General features: G+C 61.4%; 1 protein-coding gene and 1 long non-coding RNA gene across 5 annotated transcripts; both read left to right on the top strand.

Annotated features, from left to right (window-relative positions):
• Positions 1 to 89: 89 nt before the first annotated feature.
• On the top strand, positions 90 to 5,871 carry SLC27A3 (solute carrier family 27 member 3). 3 transcript variants are annotated; one of them, XM_039849760.1, is made up of 11 exons: positions 90 to 2,041; positions 2,355 to 2,564; positions 2,901 to 3,059; positions 3,543 to 3,667; positions 3,876 to 4,070; positions 4,169 to 4,259; positions 4,353 to 4,551; positions 4,787 to 4,884; positions 4,971 to 5,101; positions 5,370 to 5,563; positions 5,789 to 5,871. In XM_039849760.1, the coding sequence occupies exons 1-10, from the start codon at positions 1,417 to 1,419 to the stop codon at positions 5,544 to 5,546; spliced, it is 2,010 nt and encodes a 669-aa protein (XP_039705694.1). In that variant the 5' UTR covers positions 90 to 1,416; the 3' UTR covers positions 5,547 to 5,563; positions 5,789 to 5,871. The 3 variants fall into 3 exon arrangements, with proteins under 3 accessions (XP_039705694.1, XP_039705693.1, XP_039705695.1); XM_039849759.1 differs by lacking the exon at positions 5,789 to 5,871 and having other exon boundaries at positions 5,370 to 5,766; XM_039849761.1 differs by lacking the exons at positions 2,901 to 3,059; positions 5,789 to 5,871 and having other exon boundaries at positions 5,370 to 5,768.
• An 8,176-nt stretch (positions 5,872 to 14,047) lies between these two features.
• On the top strand, positions 14,048 to 17,382 carry LOC120592173 (uncharacterized). Of its 2 annotated transcripts, none has more exons than XR_005650073.1 (3): positions 14,048 to 14,228; positions 14,316 to 14,447; positions 17,258 to 17,382. It is a non-coding gene; the product is annotated as an uncharacterized LOC120592173 (long non-coding RNA). The 2 variants fall into 2 exon arrangements; XR_005650072.1 differs by lacking the exon at positions 17,258 to 17,382 and adding an exon at positions 14,840 to 16,471.
• The last annotated feature ends 6,136 nt before the right edge of the window (positions 17,383 to 23,518 follow it).

Below are 23,518 nucleotides of genomic sequence, written 5' to 3'. Positions count from 1 at the left end.
CCTGGGCACGCACGCACCCTGTGCACGCACACCCTGGGCACGCACGCACCCCGTGCGCACACCCTGTGTACACGCACCCTGTGCACGCACACCCTGTGTGCATGCACCCTGTGCGCACGCTCTGTGCACGCGCGCAGGACCTCAGTCGAATTGGTCCCCGTGGCTTCACAACTCGCCCCCTTTCCCTCCCTGCCTGTCGCCCTTGCCTGAAGCAGGACGGGCTTGGCTCTGCCCATCCTTCCAGCTGCCAGCAGCCGTGCCGGCCAGGCACTGACTTGTCCAGGCAGAAGCTGATTCCCGCACCACCTCCCAGTAGGCCGAGGTCTGTCTACCCACCTCGAGGAGCTAGAGGCTTCCGAAAGCTAGAACTCATCAGACCCCGTTTCATAGGGCTGAGGGCTCACCAGCCACCAGAGGACTGAGTGCCCCTGGGGGTGAGGAACACTCCCATCCCTGAGCCCGGAGAACAAGGAGGGGGTCCAGTTTCCAGGGAGGAGGCACCCTCTCTCTTCCCCCGTCTGTACCGGCAGAAAGAACTCGGCTATGCCTTCGTCCCCGTGCTGGCAGGAGGCTGGGTGGCCCACTGAACAGGGGGGTGAAGTTGGGACTGATGCAGACAGCTCCTCGCGTTCCGCCTGCAGGTTTGTCACAATCCAGGTTCTCTCCTTCGCATCTGCCGCTCCTGCCCTTCAGAGTTTAAACCCCGCGGGCGGCCTCTTTCCGTCCTCTCCGTCCCCGGTTTCCTCTGCCCCAATTAAAACCAAGACGGAACATTCGCGGGCTGGCCGCAATTACCGTTCCCTTGCCCGAAGGGCGGGGCCTCCGCCGCGGCCCCTCCAGAAGTCTGGCTGGCTGGGCCGCCACCTTTCCCCTACTTAGCTCTGGGCTTCTAGCCACTGGAGCGGGTGCACGAGCCTGGCAACCGTGCTGGGACTTGCAGCACCGAAGAGGCAAGGGGCCAAGGCCCTGAGCCTCTTGGAAGAGAGCGGTGGCATCCTTCCGTCATGGGTGCAAGCGGGTTAGAAAAAGGACGGATGGACTTCGATCCGAACGCCCGGGCCCTCCCACCTGGACGGCCAAGTCCAGCCAGATGCCTACACCGCCATGAGGTGAAGGAACCGAAAATGCGAGCTGACCCTGGGGTCGAGGGACGGCGTGAGCACCGCCCAGGACCCGCTGGGGTGCGGGCGCGCGTAGACGCGCCCAGGGCGGGGCGCAGGGTCGGGAGGCCGGGAGTGCGGGGCCGCCCCCCGCCCCGCCGGCTCCTCTGGGGGAAGGGGCGTGTGCCAGCGCAGGCGCGCTCCCGGGAACGAGCGGTCTCCGCCAGACGAGCGGCCCCAGTTTTTCGGAAGCGAGTATCAGGGCTGGTCGCGAGCGGCCGGGACCAGACGGCGCCGCCTCGGGGGACAGGGCACCATGGCCGCCCTCCTGCTGCTGCCCCTGCTGCTGCCGCTGCTGCTGCTGCCGCCGCTGCTGCACCTCTGGCCCCGGTGGCGCTGGCTCGCGGCCGACTTGGCCTTCGCGGTGCGCGCCTATCGCTGCAAACGCGCGCTCCAAGCGCGCGCCCTGGCCGCGGCCGCCGCCGACCCGCAGAGTCCCGAGGCGGGCTGCAGCCTGGCCTGGCGCCTCGCGCAGCTGGCCCGCCAGCGGCCCGCGCACACCTTCCTCGTGCACGGTGCGCAGCGCTTCAGTTACGCCGAGGCGGAGCGCCTGAGCAACCGGGCGGCGCGCGTCTTTCTGCGCGCGCGGGGCTGGGACGGGGTCCCCGGCGGCGGCAGCGGCACGGGTGGCTCCCGGGAGGGCGAGCGCGCGGCCGGAAGCGGCGTGGCGGGGGCCGCGTGGGAAGGGGATGGTGCGGCCCCTCTGGCACCCGGGGCCACCGTGGCGCTGCTCCTCCCCGCCCGCCCAGAGTTCCTGTGGCTCTGGTTCGGCATGGCCAAGGCTGGCCTGCGCACGGCCTTCGTGCCCACCGCCCTGCGCCGGGGTCCCCTGCTGCACTGCCTCCGCAGCTGCGGCGCGCGCGCGCTGGTGCTGGCGCCAGGTAAGGCTGGAGCGGCCGCGCGGGGCGGGGCCCACCGGGAAGGGGCGCGCCGGGGGTCAGAGCGGCGGGCCCAGAACTCTCCGTGGGGCTCGCCAAGGGTGGGGAGACGCGTCAGGGTTTGCGAGGGGATGCAGCTGGATCTTTGGTGCCCCGAGTGTTCCCTGGGCGCCAGGTCCCAGGCCCGTGATGGAACGTCCATACTTTCACCCTCACCCAAGAGCAGTGCGGCGTTGGGAGTGCAAATAAGCTAACGGTGGGGAAGGCTGGGCGGCGGTAGGCAGGGCCGCGGAGCTGTGCTGTCCCATGCCTCCAGAGTTCGTGGAGTCCCTGGAGCCTGACCTGCCGGCCCTGAGAGCCATGGGCCTCCACCTGTGGGCTGCGGGCCCGGAGACGCATCCTGCTGGCATCAGCGACGTGCTGGCCGAGGTCTCTGCTGAAGGAGATGGGCCTGTGCCTGGGTACCTGTCAGCCCCCGAGAGCATGATGGATACGTGTCTGTACATCTTCACGTCTGGCACCACCGGTGAGGGCGCACGTGGTGCTTACTTCCCAGAAACTCAGGCAGAGGAAAGCAGCGTCTGGGAACGGGAACTGGGACCTCCTCAGGGCCCAGGCCACCCCCTCCAGAACCCCCAGAGGGGCCGCTGATCCCGCAGCCATATCCGCTCTCGCCAGCCCTCCCAGCCCTCCTCGTTCCTCCTCCTCGCGGGACTTCTCCCGGGACTTGCCCCGGCTCCAGGCCAGCCTGGCCTCCCTTCGCAGCTGCAGCCTGGCCTCTGCCTCTCACGGGAAACCTAGCAGGGACACGGAGGGGTAGGGCTGGCACTGAGCCCCTTCCCTGGTCTCGCCCCACCCCCAGGCCTCCCCAAGGCCGCCCGCATCAGTCACCTGAAGGTCCTGCAGTACCAGGACTTCTACCAGCTGTGCGGCGCCCGCCAGGACGACGTGATCTACCTGGCCCTCCCGCTCTACCACACGGCGGGCTCCCTGGTGTGCATCGTGGGCTGCCTGGGCATTGGTGAGTCTCTCCCACCCGGCCCACCCTCCGTCCTCCTCAGGTGCCTCTGACGGTGCAGATTTCCTAAGCACCTGCTGCGGTGCTCACCTGGGGTGCTCCTGAGTCCTTCAGGTAGAGCATGCAGAGCACAGAGGAGGTGCCCCCCCCAGAGCAATGGAGCAGCGGCACCTGCACAGACCTGCAGACAGCAGCTGGGGGTGCCGCGTGCTTCACCCAAACTCCCAGCCCAGGGGCAGGGGAAGGGAGAGCTGGGAGTGTCAGAGCAGGGGGTGGGCGTTGGGCTGTTTGGGGGTGTTCGGGGGTGGGAGAGGACAGGGCACTGGCTGACCCGAGGCACAGGCGGAAGGAAGAGGGCCGATTGGCCTGCCCCAAACGGCGAGTGCCTGTCGCGAGGGAGCCGCCCTGCCGAAGGCCGCCTTGGGGCCCCCTGCAGCACCCCCCACGCCCCGTCTCCTCCTTCGCTTCCCTCCCCACTCCCCCCAGGGGCCACGGTGGTGCTGAAGTCCAAGTTCTCGGCCAGCCGGTTCTGGGAGGACTGCCGGCGGCACAATGTGACGGTGTTCCAGTACATCGGGGAGCTGTGCCGCTATCTCGTCAACCAGCCCCCGGTGCGTGGGCAGGGGACAGGGGACGGGCTGTTGACGGGAGACACCGAGACGGTCGTCTGGGGGTTGGCGGGGGACGCAGCAAGGAGGAGATGACGGGGTGGGGTCGGGAGCCCTGGGTGGTGGGGCGCCCGACGCTTGGGGCGTCCGAGGGAGGTCATGGTGGGTGGCGGCATCATGGTGTCGAGCTCCTGCCCCTCTGCACACTCAGACCCAGGCCGAATGCGGACACAAGATCCGCCTGGTGTTGGGCAACGGGCTGCGCCCCGACACCTGGGAGCGGTTCGTCCGGCGCTTCGGGCCGCTGCAGGTGCTGGAGTTCTACGGACAGACAGAGGGCAACGTGTTCACTTTCAACTACACGGGACAGCTGGGCGCCGTGGGCCGCGCCTCCTGGCTTTACAAGGTGAGCGGGGGGGGGGGGCAGAGACCCTGGCTGGGGGGGGGGGAGGCGAGACCCCACAGCAGTCCCGGGAGGACACAGTTTGGTCTCCCTTCCCCCAGCGTGTCTTCCCCTTCTCTTTGATTCGTTACGACGTCACCACAGGGGAGCCGTTTCGGGACCCCCGAGGGCGCTGTGTGGCCACAGCTCCAGGTGTGTGCCCAGGTGGGGAAGCTGACCGGGGAGGGTGGCACTGGAGGCCGGGGCCCCCAGGCCAGGCCACTCCTGACCCACTGACTCTGCCAGGTGAGCCAGGGCTGCTGGTGGCCCCTGTGAGCCAGCAGTACCCGTTCCTGGGCTACGCGGGGGGGCCGGAGCTGGCCCGCGGAAAGCTGCTCACCGATGTCTTCCGGCCCGGGGACGTCTTCTTCAACAGTGGCGACCTGCTGGTGTGCGACGCCCAGGACTTCCTTCGCTTCTATGACCGCACTGGGGACACGTTCCGGTATCGGCCCCCCGAGTTTCTGATTCCTGCCTGGATGTCTGAACTCTGTGACTCAAGGCCCCTAAACCCCGGCTTCCGAACTTCCGGCCCCGACCCAGCTCACCTGCCCTCCCGTCTCGGCCTGAACCCTGCTTCCACATGACCTCCTGGTGCCCTGACCTCGCCCCTGACCCCTTTCTCTCCCCGCCCGGCTCTCGGCGCCCTGACTCCATTTCGAATCTCTGCCCTCTGGCAGGTGGAAGGGGGAGAACGTGGCCACAACCGAGGTGGCAAAGGCCTTGGAGGCCCTGCATTTCCTCCAGGAGGTGAACGTCTACGGAGTGACCGTGCCAGGTGCCCAGCCCGCCTCCCTGCGTTGGGAACATAAGGCCTCAGGGTGGTGGGCCAGCGTGGCTCAACCTTGTCCCAACACCCCCCAGGGCACGAAGGCCGGGCCGGGATGGCAGCCCTGGTTCTGCGTCCCCCCCACACCTTGGACCTTGAGCAGCTCTACAGCCATGTTGCTGAGAACCTGCCGCCTTACGCCTGGCCTCGGTTCCTGAGGCTGCAGGTAACCAGCCGCTCCTGTGGCGGCCCTCGCCCCACATCTGCACAGCAGTCGATGGCTCCCAGACCCCACAGGGGGACCCCCGCATGAGACACTCTGAAGAGCAAGAAGAGCCCCTTCCCACGCACCTGCTCCTCACCGTTCCTTCTCTCTCGGCCCGACTCCTCCTCGTCCCCGTCACCCTTCCCCTAAACCCTTAGCGAAATTCAGGCAGCTCACCTGAGCCATCTGGGCAGAACACCGTCCTTCAGCTCTGCTTGCCCCTCCCCAGGAGTCCCTGGCCACCACAGACACCTTCAAGCAGCGCAAGGTTCAGATGGCGAAGGAGGGCTTTGACCCGCAGGTGCTGCCCGACCCCCTGTACATCCTGGACCGGGCCGGGGGCACCTACCTGCCCCTCACTCCCGCCCGCTACAGAGACCTCCTGGCCGGGGACCTGCGCCTCTGAGGCCGCTTCGTGCCGAGGTTTGAAGGACAGGCTGTCGGGGGTCTTTTCTATACCAGATTTGTAATCCTTATTCTGTAATAAATGCGGCTGGAGCCAGTCTGGTCTGTCTTTCTGACCGCAGCGTCCGTCTTCCCTGTCCCTCGGTGTGATCGCTTGTCCCTTGGACATCTGCGTCAGTCCCCGCACCCCGGCCTCCCATCCCGCCTTCGTGGGGGCCCGAGCTCAGTGCCTGGACCTTGCAGGTTTTTCTCTCAGGGTTCCCCGGCTGATCCTTGTCCTTGGAGAACCCCGGTGACTGACGTCTGTCTGTGCTCCTGTGTATCGGCCTCGGTGCCCTGAGTGCAGGCCCCGAGGGCAGCAGTGGCTCGAATGGCAGAGGTGGACAGAGGCACAGAAGCGCTGCTCCCTGTGGCGAGCTCAAGCATCTCCACAGACCCAAGGGTGTGGGGCCTGGGGAAGAGACTCAACCAGGCCAAGCAAGGGCTTGATTTGGGGGTATTCCGGTGCTCCCCACACAGCTGTCTCTCTTAAGCCAGTCTGGGTGGGGGAGGGGAGGGTGGGGCCGGCGCCAGTGCCTCCCCGGCTCAGCTGTTCCCAGGCGTAGCGGCCTGGGTTGGGGCCCTCAGGTTCTGGGGGAGAGAGCCCGACACCCCTCCTTGGAGCACACTTGGAGCACCTGAGAAACGGGGTCCAAAGGAAACAGGTGTCTCCTTGGCCCCTGAATGAGACGTCAAAAAGTTGATCACCTTAGAGCTCGAAGTGGCGGGAGCCCTCCTGTGTCTGCAGCCCCCTGCGTTTTAAACTGTGGGTCCCTGACATTTTCTGCGACTCGCCCTCAGGTTATCATTTCCCTGACACCCCTCTCCTCAACAGGAGAGGTCAGGGGACACACCCCCCCCACCGAGCTGGAGTCCGCAGGGCCTGCCCTCCACCAACACACCCAGTTCAGTCATCCACACAGCAGTTGAGGCACACAGCATGTGACCACCCAATGTGGAATTGAGCTCGTTCTGCTCACCTCTCTAATCTGCCCCCCAGAAGAGTGAGTTAGGGTCTGCCTGGGGTGGCGTGGGGTGGCCTGGTGGGGGCACCCTCTGCCGCTAACTCAGCACAGGCTGCCCAGGACCAGGAGCTGCGCGTCCGTCCCGCGTCCGTCCCGCCCCCGCCCCGCGATGGAATCACAGCAAGTTCTTTCCGCCACGATTCCCCGCTCGCTTGGTCTAAGTGCGCGCGGTCCAGTACTGTGCTCAGTAGGCGCAAGCACCTGTCAAGGGCCGGAAATGAGGCGAGTTGGCGTGAGACGTGCCCTGAGCGCGAATTACGCGCCAGGTGTCAGGCTCGATCCCCAAAGGAGAATTAAAATGTGCCTTTAATCATTCTTTTACATCGCTTTCGTGTCGAGATACTATTTTGGAGGTATTGAGTTAAATGAAATTCATTAAAATACATTTCACTTGCTTATTTTTACTTTACAAACCAAGCTCCTGGAAAATTTAGAATCGCATACGAGCCGTGCTGTATTTGCTGTCCCCACCCCTCATTTCGCAGACCTACAAGTACCCGGTGTAACACGTCAGTTGTACCTTTATGATGCTGGCCCTCGAGCATCTGCACGTGAGCAAGGACAGCTGCCAGGAGGGCCGTGTCCAGGGGGCGGAGCCTGGTGGCTGGGGCTGGCATTCGGTCCTCCAGACAGCCTCAGCTCTGAACCAGCTTTGTCATTCCCATTTCCCACTATTAAAACTAAATTTTCTGCTTAAAAAAAATCCAAGTGAAATTACACGGAATTACGAGATAGTTAAGTCTGGTCCTCAGGTGGTCAGTTCCCTTTCTCAGGAGGCTGGCGGCCCATCGTGGGACGCTGGAGTGGGAGGGTGGTGGGACCAAGGAACTTCCCAGCCGCGGCAATGCCCTGGGCTTTGTGTCTGACAGTCCCCAGGGTACCTGGTCCACGTGTCCGCAACAAATCGAGGAGCCGGAATAGGGGCACTGGGTCAGAAAAACTGCCTGTTTTCGTTTGTTTGCAGCCCGCGGGGTAAGAATGGTTTTACATTTTCACGCGGTTAAAGAAATCAGAGGACAAATATTTCATGACATGGAAAAATTACATGGGCTTCAGATTCAGGGTCCACAGTAGTTTTATCGGGTCAGGCCACTGTCGTTCCTTTGCAGCTGTCTCTGTGACACGAAAGCAGAGAGCAGCCGTGTCAGAGACCCCGATGCCTCCCAAACACGAACTATTCACGAGGGGCCCTCGACAGAAACGCGGCGCTGGCGGCCGCGGCAGGTTTCCCGCGCACGGGGGAGGGGGAGCCGGCCTCGGCCACGGGGCGGAGCGGCGCCTCGGGCTACGCCGGGCGACCGCTCCCGCTGGGGCCCGTCGAAGTGCCCGGCGTGGCCGCTGCTAGAGACCACCCGGTGGGGAAAGGCCCTAGCGCCCAGCGGTCCGCGAGCGCCAGAGCCGCCACGTCGCCGCGCGAGGGAGGCGGGGCCTCTGGGCCGCGACCACGGTGGGGCGGGGCCACGCCGCGCGAGGGGCGTGCGGTGGGCGGGGCCACGCCGCGCGAGGGGCGGACGGTGGGCGGGGCCGCGCCGCGCGAGGGGCGTGCGGTGGGCGGGCCGCGCTGCGGGGGCGGGGCCTCGCTGCGGGGGCGCGGCCGTGGCTCTCCGCGCTCCCGCTAAAACGAAAAGAAAGACAGAGAGGCGGGGCCAAAGTACCTGGAGTTCTCTCTTTGGGCCTCTAGGGGGCAACTGCTGGGAGCGATGTTTTCGGAGATAATTCAGATACCATCATATTCACCCTTTTAAAATTTAGAGCTCAGAGTTTTCAGTGTATTCCTAAATTTGTGCAAACACAACCACTATCTAATGATTAGGAGTCACCGTTTCCAGAGCAAGAGAAAAAAAGGTGGATGTATAAAATAAAGTGAGTGAAGTAAATTTCGTATTCCACTGAAACGGACAATCTGACAGTCACGAGAGTGCCTGGTGCCCAGCACCCTGGAGGGAGGGCCGATTCCAGGCCTGGGACACCTAATACTCAGGACAGCCTTGAAGTATCTGGTGCCAGAAAGCAAAGATATCAAAGAACAGGGCGACAGCGAAAGGGTACAGGGCAATCTGAATGTCAGAAAGATTCATGAATGCACTTGAAACATTGGATACAAAACATGTAGCGATTCACAGTGATACTAAAGACGGCATGCGGATAAGGGGGGAGAAAGGGCTGCCGCGCCAGCGCCTGACTCTGAAAGCGAGCAGTTAAAGGAAAAGAACCAACAAGCATTTGTCCCTGTGCGAATTGTATCTCAAGGTCGCCAAATGGTCCTAGTCCATGAGGGAAAGTTCTTCACCAAAGGCTTCCATGTAACAAATGAGAAAGGAATGCTAGAACCGGAAAGTCACCATTTTGCAATCCCTAAAATGAAATAATTCTCAGGCAATTATCATCAATGAATAAAATGATTAGATGAAAGGTTGATGGGGAGTCTACCACCATGCCACCTGAACACGCCCGATGCCGTGTGATCGCGGAAGCTAAGCAGGGTCGGGCCTGGTTAGTACTTGGATGGGAGACTACCTAGGAAGACCAGGTGCTGTGGGCGTTAAAAACAAACGAAGAAAACGTTGGCGGGAAATGCTACAGTGGAGGGATCCGGCTGTCGCGGCTGGTTGCCCCTACTCTATCTTAGAATCACTAAACTGAGACCACCAGGTATTGGGATGTCATTCCCAGGGCGTGGGGTGCCCAGCATGGGACGAACTGTGCAGGACGACGACTGTGGGCTCAGGAGGCCATCAGGCGAAGGTGAGGGGATGGCCCTGGGGCCCAAGACCCGTAGGAAGGTGGTGGCCTTGGCTCTGCTCTGGGGCAGCCACTCTGCGATTTCGAAAAGCGCCATGGGCCAGAGCAGAGGGCATCGTGGGCATGGGTTTGCAAGGTGGCGCGTTCTACTTCCATTCCCTCTAATGAAGGCTGACCGAGACGGAGCTCCAGGCTTGGGGCACACAGCAGGGACGTACAAAGTCCCTGCCCTCGTGAGACTCACACTCCAGTAGAGACACAGCAAAAAGAAGCAAATGTGAAATGAAACATGGGGTGACAATGTTGGAGACGGAGTAGACAGGAATCGCGTCGAGTTAACTATTTGCTGCTGTCACACACGACCACACATGGAGTGGCTCCAAACAATACATATTCTCTGACACGCTGCAGCTGGGGCTTCAGACGCAGGCCTCTCGACTTAAGTCAAGATGGGGGGCAGGCTGCGGTCCTTTCTGGGGGCCTCAGGTGAAATTTGTTCTTTGCCTCTCCTGGTTTTGGGGGGGTCACCCCCGTTCTTTGGCTCTCTGCATCAGGGTGGGTCCGTCTGCTGTCACTTCATTCTGACTTTCCATCTCCCTCTGACTTCTGCCTGCTTCTTCCACTTTTAAGGACCTTCCACTTTTAAGAGTCCATAAGGCGCACCTGGGCAACCCAGGCTAATCGCCTAAGGTGAGCTGATTAGCCGCCTTCATTCCAGCTGCAGCCTTGAGCCGACCCCACCCCCCACCCCGCCAGGCGATCTGGATTCAGGGGCCGTGACTCTGCCGGCCGCAGATGGGGAGACGGAAGGAGACAGAGAGAGATGGAGGCAGAGCACGGAGAGAGATCTAGCTCTCGAGTTGAGAGGACAGAGTGAGAAAGGAGACAATGTCCCAGGTGTGCCAGGGGGACCTTCCAGGGAGGTCGTTCCAGAAAAGCCAGCAGCTGCTCAGTGTCAGCCACGGTAATGGTCAGGGAGGGAGGGAAAAGGTGGGGCTCAGGGAGTCAACCCTGCCAGCGTTTCCTGAACAGCAAGGTGTTGTTGGGGGCTCCCCCTGGGACAGCACTTCCCGGGGTGATGCCAGTGTTCTGGGGGCGTGAGTGCGTCTCCCTGGTGGGGGTTGGGGGAAGCTTTCATCAAATTCTTGGTGGGGCCTGGGACCAATCAAAAGTTGACCCCAATCTTGAGGGTTCTGAAAAGAAGTGCTTAGAATGTAAAAGGCTGCAGCCACTTTGGAAAAACAGCTCGGCGGCTCCTCCAAAGGCAAAGTAACCCCATGACGTGGAACCCCACTCCTAGGCGTGTGCTCACGAGAACTGAAGACACGCGTCCACACAAAAACCTGAACACGATGCTCATGGCGGCGAATTCATAATAGTCCAAAGGTGGTGACAGAAAGACGAACTGTAGGACAGCCATGGGAGGACTGACACACGCTGCCGGGCAGGTGAGCCTTGAAACCATGGTGCCGAGTCAGAGAAGCAGACACAAAGGACCATGCGAGGCATGACTCAGGCAGACAGAGCCTGGGGTGGGGGCCGGTGAGTTGGGCGCTGGGGGAGGGGCTGAGGGTGGCTTCATTTGGGGGTGAGGCATGTCGTGAAAGGAAATAGATTCTGAGAGGAGATGGCCGTGCAAGTGGGAAAGGTGCAAGACGTGGGGTTCTACGGCTTGAACGGGCGAGCTTACGGTAGGGGGACATATCTCCATCAAATTGTTCTTGAAGAAGAGGAGGAGGAGGAGGGGTGGGGGAGGGGAAGGCGAGGAAGAAGACGCTCTCCGCCCTTGAAGTGCAGTGGCTTCCGCTCCGTCCTCAGGCTCCTTCCCGTTTCACAGGCGGGACGTCGCGTGGGTGAGGAATCCCAGCGCAAGACGAGGGGGCGGCTTAGTGCCGGAGCTAGGACTCGGGCCCGGGTCTTCTGTACCGCTCGTCCTGTGTCCCGGCCCATGGTGGAGTGCGAATTCGGAGGTGACAAGGCAAGAGCTGAGGTAAGGAGGCGTCTTCTCAGTAGGTGTTGGGGAGGGGGCAGTTCTGACAGAGACGGGGTGTCACCAGACACCCAAGTGCCCACCTGGGCCGCGCTCCGTCCTCAGGCCTCACCTGGCGTAACCCTCCTGGTCCCAGGGCATTGTTCGGTCACACGGCCACCCTCGTTTGCAGATGAAGCGGGCTCAGACACTAACATCGCCTACAAAGGACATACGCAAGCGCTCCAGGCCACGTCTCCCTGACCACGGGACGTGGGACCCTTTTCCTGTCCAGGCAGCTCTGTCTCAAGAGGCGGCTCCGGGAAGAGGTGAGGACCCAGAGAGAGGCAGGGCTGGCCAAGGAGAGCCGACAAGGCAGTCTCCTTTGGGGGTGGCCCAGGCCCCATAGAACTTCTCTCTCAGTCAAAGTTTGAGAGGGAGTGAGGGGCGGGTCTCCGGCTGGGAGAGAATTCTTGAGGCTGGAAAAGGACAGGCCCGACCCCCAACTTTGCCCTGCTCTCACTGGCCTCTACCCCTCCCTTTCCCAACCCCAACTGTCTCCCCGTCTGGGACCTGGCCCTGGGTGGAGGGGACAGTGGGGACGGGGGCGGGGAGAGGGCTCAGGCTGAAAGCAGAGAGAGACTTGCCCAGCTCCAGGGAGGGAGGGGAAGGACAGCAGCGTCCAGCCTCTGCCCAAGACCTCGCCCCCCCAGATCTCAGGCTCCCCAAAACAAGGCCAGAGCCCCCACACTGTGCCCCCCAAAGGGTGGGGAACGCCCACAGCCCAGAGCACCCTGGTCAAAGGCAGAAGACCAGGGGTGCTGGGAAGTAGCCTGGGCCAATGGGGCCAGGCCCGTGGGGGACGCGGGGCTGCCGCTGCCTGCCGCCGAGACAGGTCGGGGGAGGTGGGGCCTGCAGGGTGCAGGAGAAGGGATGAAAAATACAGGAGGAGACTTTTGGGGTGAGAGGGAGGGGACCACAGTGGGGGAGGGGGCAAGGAAGGACAGAGGCCGAGGAGCAGCAGGACAGGAGGGGACAGTCACTCATGTGCAAGTCACATGGTGTGCAGGAAAGCTCTGGGGAGGGATGGCCTCTGGGGAACCAAGATGCAGGCTGCAGCTGCTGGAAAGGCTGCTGGGGTCCCGTGCTGCGTGGTTGGGGGGCAATTCCATCCAGCTCCACCTCGTCAGACCCAGGCAGAGGCTCTGGGAGAGATGTAGCCCAACAAGAGGTCTCCCCAGACATCCTTGAGGCCCTGGGCCTGTGGGCTCTGGCCCCTCGAAGGCCACTGTCTCCACCTCCATCCCCACCCCGCCTGTCCACTGGGCAGGTCCAGGCTCAGCCTCACAGGCTGTGACCATACGGTGTACGGTGTGCGTGGTTTCGGGGACGATGCATGTTCACAGCTCTGCTCAGTCATTTCTGGGCTTGTGACGTTGGTGTCTGTTGCCTTGTGTTTTGTATTTGTGACTTCGATGTCGCCGTGTGCGACCTGTATTTGTGTCCTCTGTCTGGGATTAAATACGTCTGTGAGTGTCTAGAGGAGGGGTAGTCTGTGAGATGAGCATTTTCAGTCCACATGCGTGTGTCTGGGAATGAGTGTTCCCTCCGCGTTCGGGCCGGGGTTTGGGGGCAGGAGCCCTGGGAAGCTGACCCTGCAGGCAGACAGGTTGATGGGCTGGCGGGAGATGGAGCAGGCAACCCCATTGTCCCGCGGGGTGCACAATGCCCACGCCTGGGCCCCCGACCTCGCTATCGTGCCTGCCCTGCCCCCTCCTTATTGCCAGGGCCTGACTGAGACCATCAATGGTGGTGGCCCGCCAGGCCCGGCCAGACGGTGACTGCCAGGGCCTGTTCCTCAGACTGTCACCCCTGCTCCCCTCCCTGCTCCTCTGGTGCTGCCCCAAGGTCCCCTCAAAGTAAAGTCCTGCCATCTCGGCCCTCGTCCAGGCAGGAAGGGGGTCAAAACAGAGGGGAGGTGGTGGGTCACAGGAGGCTGCCGTGTCCAGGCCTCACTGACTGTCCCCACAGGCTGTGCTGCAGGTTCTGAGCTAGTCCTGTGTGGAGCCTGGGGCCGTGGGGGCCATGCGGGGGCTCCAGGTGCAGGGTGAGCCCCCCACGTCCTTTTTCTGGCAGCGGGATGGGCTGGCCCTGGCCGACGACAGCAGTGCCACCCTGATGCCAGGCGGTGCCCTGCATCTGGCTGCCCTGGCCCCTGCTGGAGCCTCCCATCCCGTCCCGTGAGTACCTCGCGTGGCCCAGAACCGCTATGGGCGGCGGGTGAGCTGGCGGGCCCGGGTACAGCTGGCAAGCAAGTGACCAGGCTGCTTCCGGGGCTGGGGGGGTGACAGCGCAGGGGCACCCACAGAGGGCACCTGTGGGGTGCAGAGTTGGCCTGGGCAGCGCCCAGTTAGCCATTAGACACAGCATGCATAGCGCCTAGAGCTCACAAAAAATGTTTTAACTCTAATTTCTTTAAAACTAGAACAAAACGAGTATAATAGTGAATATGTAATAATGAATCCAACCTGGATTCTATTTGTCTTTTACCAACGCAACTGTAAAGTGTAATTAGACATTTTTTTATGGAGGAAGGCAAAGTGCTCGTGGCCCACAAAAGTCACAGACGCAGGGTTGCAGGGCGGCGTGGTGAAGTGGTCGGCCGGAAGTGGCAGAGGTGGGCCAGAGGTGGGGGCGGGGCCTCTGGGACAGCGCTGCTGGGGCAAAGCAAGGCCGGCTCTGCGGGAGCTCATGCCTGGGTCTGCCCGGCTGGCTTCCACCAACATCCGGAGTCCGACGAGGTGGAGGGGGATGGAGTTGCCCACTTCCCTTGCCTGATGGGAGGTTGCTCCAGCCCCCCAGCTTCCTGGGAACACAGTGGCACGGCCCTGGGAACCGCCCACCCCCGGTGAGCACCACCCGAGAGTGTGGCTGTGGCGGGGGCGGCAGACGGTGGGCGGAGCACAGCGTGGACCCCTGACCTCTGCATCCGCAGGGGTCACACTGCTGCCTGGCGGGACCCTCCACATCACCAACATGAGCCAGGCTGATGTGGACACCTACCGCTGCGTGGCACACAGTGTGGCCAGTACCCAGCACAGCCAGGAGGCCCAGCTGCCCCTGAGCGGTAAGCGAGGGCCAGGGGAATCAGCGGGCACGGGGCAGGGAGCAGGGTGTGGGGCCAGCGCCCTGGGAGTGGCCGTGGCCACGTGGCCGTTTGCGGTGCACATGCTGTGCAGACAGACCTTTGGAGCGGGCGCTACCTGGGCGGCGCGGTGCTGGGCGTGGAGCGCCGCGCTAGGCAGGCCTGTCCCTCACGGGCCGGAGCCCACATCCTGGTAGAGAAGGGGGGGTTGTGGGACCCCAGGGCAGGGGCCTCTAACCCAGCCTCGGCGTGGGCCAGGAGTGGTCAGCGGGGTCAGGAGTGAGGTCTACCAAGCTAGGTGTTGACGGGTGAGCGGAGAAAGGAGGCGACAGTCAGCGAGGTGGACAGGGCGGCATTCACGTCATTTCCTTGAGCTAAGGCACAGGACGAGAACGTCAGCGTGGTGGCAGCTGCACGCGGCTGGACCACAGAAGGGGCGGAGTCCAGGGCCACAGGATGGATCGGCCCAGGCCCACCGTGAGAAGCAGCCGGGACTTGATCCAGAGGGCGGTGGGAGCCCCCGCGGGCTTTAGAGTGGGGGCCAGAGTCAGCCGTGTCTCGGCGGAGGCGGGTGCCCGGGTGCAGCTCTGTGTGCGTGTGCATGTGGGGGTGCGACTTGCATGTTTCCTCCTCGGGATGAGGATAAAAGTAGCTTTGTACCTGAGACCCCCGGTGTAGGCCGCGTGGCGTGGAGAGTTCTGCGCCCCACGGGGCGGGGGACGGTCCCCGCGAGCCGCCGGTGAGCCGGGGGTGTACCCGAACCCGCCACGAGGGGGCGCCGCGGGGGCGTGAGCAGCGGGTCTCCGGACAGCGCCAGGCGCCTCCGCAGACTTTCAAACATTTCAGACAAAACTCCACCAAAGGACGTACGCTTTTTAAGTTGAAGACTGGAAGGGGAAGGCGGGGAGCTGTCGTGTCTCTGATTTTGGAACCGACTTAGACACTGAGAGCCAAGAGTGCGGATCAGGGGCTCCCCCACTCCCCGTTCCCATCAACCACCTGGGGCCGGAGGGCCCCGCGGGACGTCGCGCTCCTGCCGTGCTCTGTGCTCGCGGCCACGTGCCAGCCGTGGGCAGGTGCGGTCCCTCACGTGGCTGGGGGGGCTCAGGCAGGTCAGGACAGGCAGGCCCCGCTCGGAGCAGAGGGTCGGCCAGTAACCGGGGGTTGGCGGGTGGCGCTGGGCTCGATGTAGGCTCTTCCCCAGGGACAGCAGCCGGGGACCAAGGCCCCGAAACATTCCCTCCTAATGCCCCGGGGCAGGCCTCTCCCCGGGGAGCCCCCAGGGAGACAGAATCGCCCAGACTCCCAAGGTGCTCCCGCTGGCGGGAAGGGGTGCTGTCGGCTGGCCAGTGCTCCAAGGCCCTGGTCTGTGTCCCATTTCTACCTGTCTGGCTGACATTGGACAAGTTACTCAACCTCTGACAGTGCGGTGCTCTTGTCGGTGAACTTGGAGGGAACTAAGGCGCTGGCCCCACAGGCTGTGGTGAGGACTGAGTGAGACCGTGTGAGCGGGCTTAGGACAATGCCCAGAGCCCAGGGGCTGGGCCAGCGCCGGGACAGTGTGTGCCATGGTCCAGGCTCTACCCCATGAACAGTCTAGTCTGACTGGGCAGAATACAGCCTCCTCCGTCAAGGCCAGGACATTCCAGGACGCCCACGGCTGAACTTGAACTTGTCAGAGGCAAACTGAGGAGGGCCTGGCCGGAAGTGGGCCCTCAATATGTGGTTAAGGACGATGGATAGATGAAAGAAAAAAATGCTATTCTAGGCCTTGAGGAATATTTAAAGATATGTGAGCCTTTATACGAGTCCTTGAGAAACTTTCATTTTAGAGGCACCAAATCTTGTCCGAGAAGTTCTTAAAAGACATTTATGAAAGAGTTAAAGAAATGTTACAAAGTCTCGTAAAATACAAAGTGGCAAACAAAGATGCCGGTAACAGGATGAAGGAAAACAGGCCTGTTTCTGCCTCTGCTGTCCGCCCCTGCGCTCTCACTGTGAGAATAGTGCCTGGTCATGGTGCCCCCTGGGGTGATTTATTGAATAATTGAATAAACGGGCAGGGTGGGGGTGGGGTGAAAACAAAGATGCTGTTCAGACCCAAGTAGTGTATTTCAAAAGACGTTTACATCCTGAGTAGTTGAGACACACTGAATTCTTAGGGGGCCCGACTTGCTTTCTGAGGGAGGGGCTTCCTGCCAACTTTGGGGGTGACTCCGAGAAGGGGGACTAGGCCCTGTCCCTACCTCGCGCGGGGAGAGGGTCCCCGTGGGGTGGGACAGCTGGGGTTCTGACACGCTGCAGGCCATCGGGGGGACGCCAGGGGGCGCTTGCACTCTGCGCTCCCTCCGCTCCGGTGTCGCTGGCGCCGGCTGAGCGCGCTTCTTAGCCCTGAAGTGACCTGCCCTGGGACCTTGGGCAAGTCCTTTTCTTTATCTGTAGACAGGTAATAAAACGGCTCAGCAGGGCTCTGAGGTCTGGCGACCTGAGGACCAGGAGGGGCTCTGGGAGCAGAAGCATGGACTGGGGTATGCGGGAGCTCCATTTCCAGACCCTTCGGCCGGCGGCCTCCACCTTGCAGGGGGATCCCCGCGGCTGCTGCGGGAGCCCGAGATCCTGTGGGGCCTCGGAACCTGACGCTCAGACTGCACCCAACAGTGGCGCTGGAGTGCATCTCCGCCGGACACCCGCGGCCACGTCTCCTGGCACGGCCCGTGCGCACCGCCCCACGCCGCCTCCCAGAGGCCCCAGACCCTGCCCTTTGCCAGTCCTGATCCCTTGGCTGCCCGCAGGCGACCGCCCCATCAACGTGGAGGGCGTCCAAGTCCTGGGCACCTGGAACCTCGTCCCCGCAGTGTCGGTCCGGCACTCGGGCGTCTGCGTCCGCGCTGCCAACCGGCCTGGCACCCGGGGCAGGGCGACCCGCTTGTGCAGGGTGAGTCCCGAGGGCCGGACGGGGAGGGTCCTGGGCACCTCACCCACCATGGGATCCTGGGGCAGGGCCGGGAGGGAGACAAGAGGCTGGGCCTCATGGCGCCACCCCTTCGCCTGCCTCGCTCCCCCGAGTTTGTCCGGTGACCACAGTCCTTTGTCGAAGCCTCTCGGCAGCAGCACCATCTTCACCTGCGTGGCCCAGGGCGTCCGAGCCCCAGCTGGTTCAGTCGAAGAACGGAAAGGGTCCTGGGTCCTGGGGTGGACATTCGGCTGACCCACGACAACAGCCAAAGCAGGTGCCCTCGTCTCCCCCACCCCCCCACCTAGCCCTCTCTCTCTCAAACCCACACAAACCCCAGCGCGAGCGCCACTCCGAGGCTCTGCCCTGCCTGCGCCACCCCCGGGAAGGCCCACACGCAAGGGGTGTCCCTCTGTTCCTGGGCAGGTCTGTGGGTCTCTGAGACGGCAGCCCCCGCACTGGGCAGGGGCTCGGTGGGAAGGAGCCCGCAGCAGCCGGGTCGTGGTTCTCTAGCTCGCTGATGCTGGCGAAGGTCTGGGCCCAGGACGAGGCCGTCTACCAATGTGTAGCAGAGAACACTGCAGGTGCCAACCAGGCCAGTGCCCGCCTGGCTGTGACGGGGGACCCAGAGCCACCCTCCACCCCCAGGGCCTGCGGGCATTGAGGGTCCCTCCACTTCTGCCATTTGAGGGTCCTGGGAAATGTCTCCCTCCGACGGGGGCATCATCCGCTACGTGCTGCAGCTCCAGCCTGCGGGATGTGGGTGTGGGTGTTGAACAGGCGTCCAGTCCTGCACTGACCGGTGTGTCCCTCTCGCTCTTTGTGACCCCAGGCCTGTGTGGACACTTGCCAGGCCTGTCTATGGTCCTCTGGTGCTTCCTTGTGCTCCTCGGCCCCTCCTCACCCTTGGCCTGTCTCATCCTAGCTCCACCTTCTGCAGCCCCTTCCCTGCTCTCCAGCCAGGCACGAGGAGGGCTGCTGAGTGGCCAAGACGCTCTTCTCCACAGCCAGCTGGCCTGGGGCGAAGGCGCCTTTGAGCATGTTTTCAACAGTCCCCTCCAGCAGAGAGTCCCTGGGCTCAGACAGACGGGCAGCGGGCTCACCCCATTTCCTCCACAGCCCCTGCTGCCCAGGGCTTCTCCACAACGTGCTGGACGCCACCCACCTCTGAGCAGGCCTCCTGGGAGCCGCTGCCCCCGCTGGGCCCATCCAGGGTTTCAAGCTCTTTCACCGCAAGCTGCTGGCTGAGCGTTCAAGAGCAGGACAGAGCTGTTTATCCATCACTGGTCCACCTTCCAGATGAGGAGGCCGAGGGGAGGGCCAGTCCTCAGAGCTGTGCGGCACCAGGACTGGGCGGAGGCCCAGCGGGCTACAGGAAGCAGGGCAGAACGAGGACAGAGGCGCCGCACCCATTTGTGGCCCTCAGTTCTACGTGTCCCAAGCACACCTCTTTCTGCTCCTCCCTCTGCCAGCCTACGGCCCCCAGGTCCCCACTGTCCCTCCTTGCCCAGCTCTACTGTCCCCTAAGCCGAAACCCCAGGCTCTCCCTCCATCAGCCTCGCTCTCCAGGGCTGTCCGGTATTGTGCCAAAGTGGGGGGAGAGTCTTGGAGGAAGGAACACCCAGGGCTTAGGTGACCCTAAGCATCGTCCCTGCTGCGCCCTGGTGGAGTGAAGCTAGTACCGACGGAAGACCCCCCACCCCCGACGCAAGGCCGGGCCCCGTCCCCCGCCCCCGTAACTGTTCCGGCGAGGGCCAGAAGCAGCTTTAACTAAGGTATGTGGCAGGGGACCAAGTCCTTGGGGAAGCGACATCGTCTCCTCTGTGTGGGCCCGGTCTGAGTGCTTTGTTGGAAATAAAAGAAACCAAAATGGAAACACAAATAGGATCTGGTTAACGGCCTGGGCTGAGAGGAAAAGCGGGGGAGGGGCGGGCAGGGGTCAGAGGGCGGAGCCCGAGTCCCCGGTGGTGCGGGAGGGCAGAGCCGCTGCAGGATGCAGCTCACTAAGAAAGGAGCGGGGTGAGCTGCTGTCATCCGGTCCCCACCTGGAGAAACCAGCATGCCACAAAGGGCTGTTACTGGACACGCAGCAGTGTGACAGGAAGGGCTGAGGAAGCCAGGGGACGCCTCCTGGGACAAGGGTGGAGACCGGCCTCTCAGGTAAATGCTGCCTCCTCCCCGATACCTTTGGACCCTAAGTCGTCAGGTCACTAGAGTGGGGTCGGAGGCTTCTGGAACACTGGCTCCACGCAGAGGTGGCGGGGACGAGAACACAGAAGGAGGGAAGGGCTCGAAGTAATGAAAAGGACACAAACCAAAGGCACACGCCAGGACTGCAGGGAGGACGAGCCACAGCTCACTCTCAACTACCGCGCCCCGCCCCCCAGCCGCCCCCCAACTGAAGCACAAGCCACAGCAGAGTTTAGAAACCATTCCTTTCTTTATTAAACATAGCTTGCAAGTGATAAATATTACAAAGTTTTTTTTCTTTTAATCCTTTCTCCAAAAATTAGCTTATTATTTGACTCTGTCGCTGCTGAAACGCTCAGCAGCATCTGAAACAGATGGGAGCGTATTTGCCTTTTTGAAAACCAGTTTCTATTGGTCTTAGTTTTTTCATTTTAATTCCCAAACACAATGCAGAAAACTAGAATGAGTTAAAAAAAAAAAAACTTAAAGAGTTGTGCAAAAGGGTCTTATTCCCCCGCCCACCCACCCACTCAGAGGCCCACGCCCACCCCACCTCCCTGCTCCCCACCCCTCCCCGGCTTTCCCTCCGCTGTCACCAGGGCCTGCCCGCCTGGCCCACGGCAGGCACCCTCTCCAGGCTTTGCCAGCCAAGAACCCAGTGTGGGAGCACTCAGCCCGGGCGGTGGGGATCGGGTCCCCGAAGGGGACAGACTGCGTGGGAGACAGCTGCCTTTTGAGGTTCATGTGCGACATGAGGGAAGGAGACAGGATGTGGACTCTATCTGAGCTCTCCTACTGTGTCACAAGATGATGGGAGGGTTCACATCCTGTGGCTCACGAAGGGTGTTACTTGACCACCCACCTGGGGCATCTGCTGCTCGGCCACCCTTAAGGGTCCTGTGGCTGCTTGTGAGGTGGGGCCTGGGGCCTGCCCTCAGATGACTAGAAGCAAAAGGACAAAGGTGTCACATGTCCTAGACATTCTGCTGCCTTTTCCCAAACCAACAGGCACAGCAGAGGCCTGGCAGCCCTGCGAGCGCCCTGTCACACACAGCTTCAGCGCCAGTCACTCTGGCTTCCTCCCTGGTGTTCCGGCCCCCCGCTGTGTTCTGTCTTAAAGGTTGGGGAAGGGAGCACAGAATTAACTTGGTGTCCAGAAGATTTCCACTGTCACTGAGACCCAGAAAATTAACTCCACCACAGCAAGTTAGTAGGGAAGTCTGGGACTGGACCCCAGGTCCCGCCTGTGCCCGCGGCCCGCCCGCTTTGTGGCGTGGTTCTGCTCACTCCTCAGCCTGGACTAGGGGCCTTAGCTGTCACGGCAGCCCGGCCTCACCCCAAGTCACAAAACCTAGCCCTGTGCAGATGGACATGCCTCTCCCGGGGCGAGACTTTCTTAGGACGACTTCTCGAAGTCCTTTCGCTCTATCGTCCCCTGACAATCCACCCACAAAGGCCCATGACACTAGGTTCTTTTTCGGGGGGTGGGGTGAGGAAAAACCCCTTGCATAAGAAAGCTGGACACTGAATTTTGTTGTATAGGTATATTGTATATATGCTGATGCAATCAGAGGAAAAACAGTGCAAATACAATTACAATTCATAATAATACTTGGTTTCGATGCCCCCGGGAACTGCCCCATTCCTCGGCTACCTCCCAACCCCCAGCTCGTCCCCACAGCATCAACCTAAGGCTGGGGGGCGGGGAGAGGAGGCAGGTGGGTGAAGTGGGGCTCACTGCCAGGCAGTGCTGGTGACCCGGAGGGACTACTCCAGGGTGGGGAGGCAAGGCACAAGTGGGGGGCGGGTGGTGGGGGAGGTGGCATCTCTGAGGAGGGACGGGGTTGGAGCAGCTGCCAGTCTCAGTGTGCTGGGCCCGGCCCACTCCCCTCCCTGCCCTCCACAGCCCTGCCTCCCTCCCCCGCCCCTTCCCCAGAAACCCTTTTGCACGGATCATACACAAACGGGCACATTACAAAATGACATAACACAGTTTCACAATATCCATGGCTAGGGCTTTTTTTTCTCTTTTTCAGTTTTTTTTTCTACACAATGTACAATTCCTTTTAAATGGATCAAGAAATAGCTTATATACACGAATGAGTCCTTGTTATAACATCTCGGCAGCAAATATCATAAGCTAATGAAGGTCTTGTTGGATGGGACGGGGGAGCCTAGGACTGGGGGGGCGGGGCGGGGGCAGAAGGGTTCTGCCTTCTGGAGGAGTGGGGAGAAAAGGGAGTGGCTGGGAAAAGGAACAAAAGTAAAATATCAAGAAGCATCTTTACAAAGCAGTTCTACAGCTAATTCCTTTTAAAGGGGAAAGGAAAGGTAACCAAAGCAGGAGAACATTTATCTCTGTGTCTTAAAAAAAAAAAAACAAAAAAACCAAAAACTGTCTACCATACATACATCCAAAAATGTGGAAAAAATATATTCCAGGGATGGAGGAAGTCCAGATGTTGTGGTCAAATGACAGAAAGTAAAAATAAAAATTAAAAAGATGACGAATATGGACCTCTGTCCCTCGGCTTCACCCGAGCCTTGCCGCTCGCCCACCCGTGTGAGGCTGCTGGGGCGTAGGCCACTGTCCGCAAACTGCTGCTTTTAGAGCCCCTGGGGACAGGGACGCCAGGCAGAGCTGCAGGGGTCCTCACTGTCACCCTGAGCCTCGGGGTGCTGGGAGTAAAGGGGAACTCTGAGCAGAGGGTCTCTCCTCCTGTCCGTAAGCATGAGGGTTAGTGTCGCTGGGCCGAGGCCTGGAGATGGACAGCAACAACAGACGTGGAGGGACACAAGGCGAGTCAGTGACGAAAAATAGAGAAACAAGGAAGACAGAGGACAGGGGAGAGGGAGGGACGGAAAGAGGCGGAAGGCTCATACTTCACCATGATTAGGGAGAGCTCACCCCCATTACTACTCCCTGGGAAGGGTATGAAAATGGGAGAAGAGGGCGAGAAATCAAACCTCAGCGACGGAGCAAAGGGACGCGGAGCTACACCAGTCAGCAAGCGGCCTCTCTGGAACCGGCCCTGAGGGGACAAACAGGGACGCCCACCCTCCCCGTCCCCGCCCCCCGCCGCCTCCGCGGCGCCCAACCACCGCTCCCGGCTCCCGTGCCCGTCACTGCCCATCCTCCAGACACCTTCCTTCCAAACCCCACGCAAAGGTGGCCTGGCTCCCAGGGAGGGGACTCAGCTCAGGGCAGGGACAGCCCGCAGCCAGGCGGTATTGCACATTCTCTGTTCCTTACTTTTAATCTCAACTGACAAGCTCGGGGATCTCGTACCTCTGAGCACCTCTGAGCTGGGGGAGGGAGACACGACAGAAACGGCACTTCATCATATGGGGGAGACCGGACAGGCATGCCACAAGGCAAGATGACTTGTAGGGAAAATATTTTTTTAAAAAAGCTTCCAATTTCATGGAAGAGAGAAAAGCAAAACCAAACGATTATTCCAGTGCTTTCAAAGCACAGAGGGCAAAGAAAAGATGTAAGAATATATCTTTATATATATATATATAATTTTAAAATAATCCCACACCCAGTTCCATTGACCCCCCTCCCTCTCCCACCGCTTACAGTCAGGGGCACCGCAGTCCCCAGAAAAATACTCGAAACGATCCCATCGCTACCTGTTCCTAGTGTCTAGCTTCCAGACCATTTCGCCACTGGGGGAGCCCGACACAGGCCGCATCTCTGCTCCTTTATAAGTGCTCAATGAAATCGGGGGGAGGGAGAAACAACAGAAGCCAGGAAGGCCCGTAGGGCCAGTATAATCACCCACAGTGGCCTGGGAGTTCGGGGAGGAGCTGGGAGTGGGGAGAACTGAGCCCGATCCAGCTCCTTCCCCCATCCCACCCCCACACTTCATGGAGATGTGCAGAGTGTGTGTGTGTGTGTGTGTGT

Source organism: Pteropus medius, unplaced genomic scaffold, assembly GCF_902729225.1.
Source record: "Pteropus medius unplaced genomic scaffold, Ma_sr-lr_union100, whole genome shotgun sequence".
In the NCBI taxonomy this organism is placed as follows: Eukaryota; Metazoa; Chordata; class Mammalia; order Chiroptera; family Pteropodidae; genus Pteropus; species Pteropus medius.
This window is presented reverse-complemented; position numbering and strand designations above follow the sequence as displayed.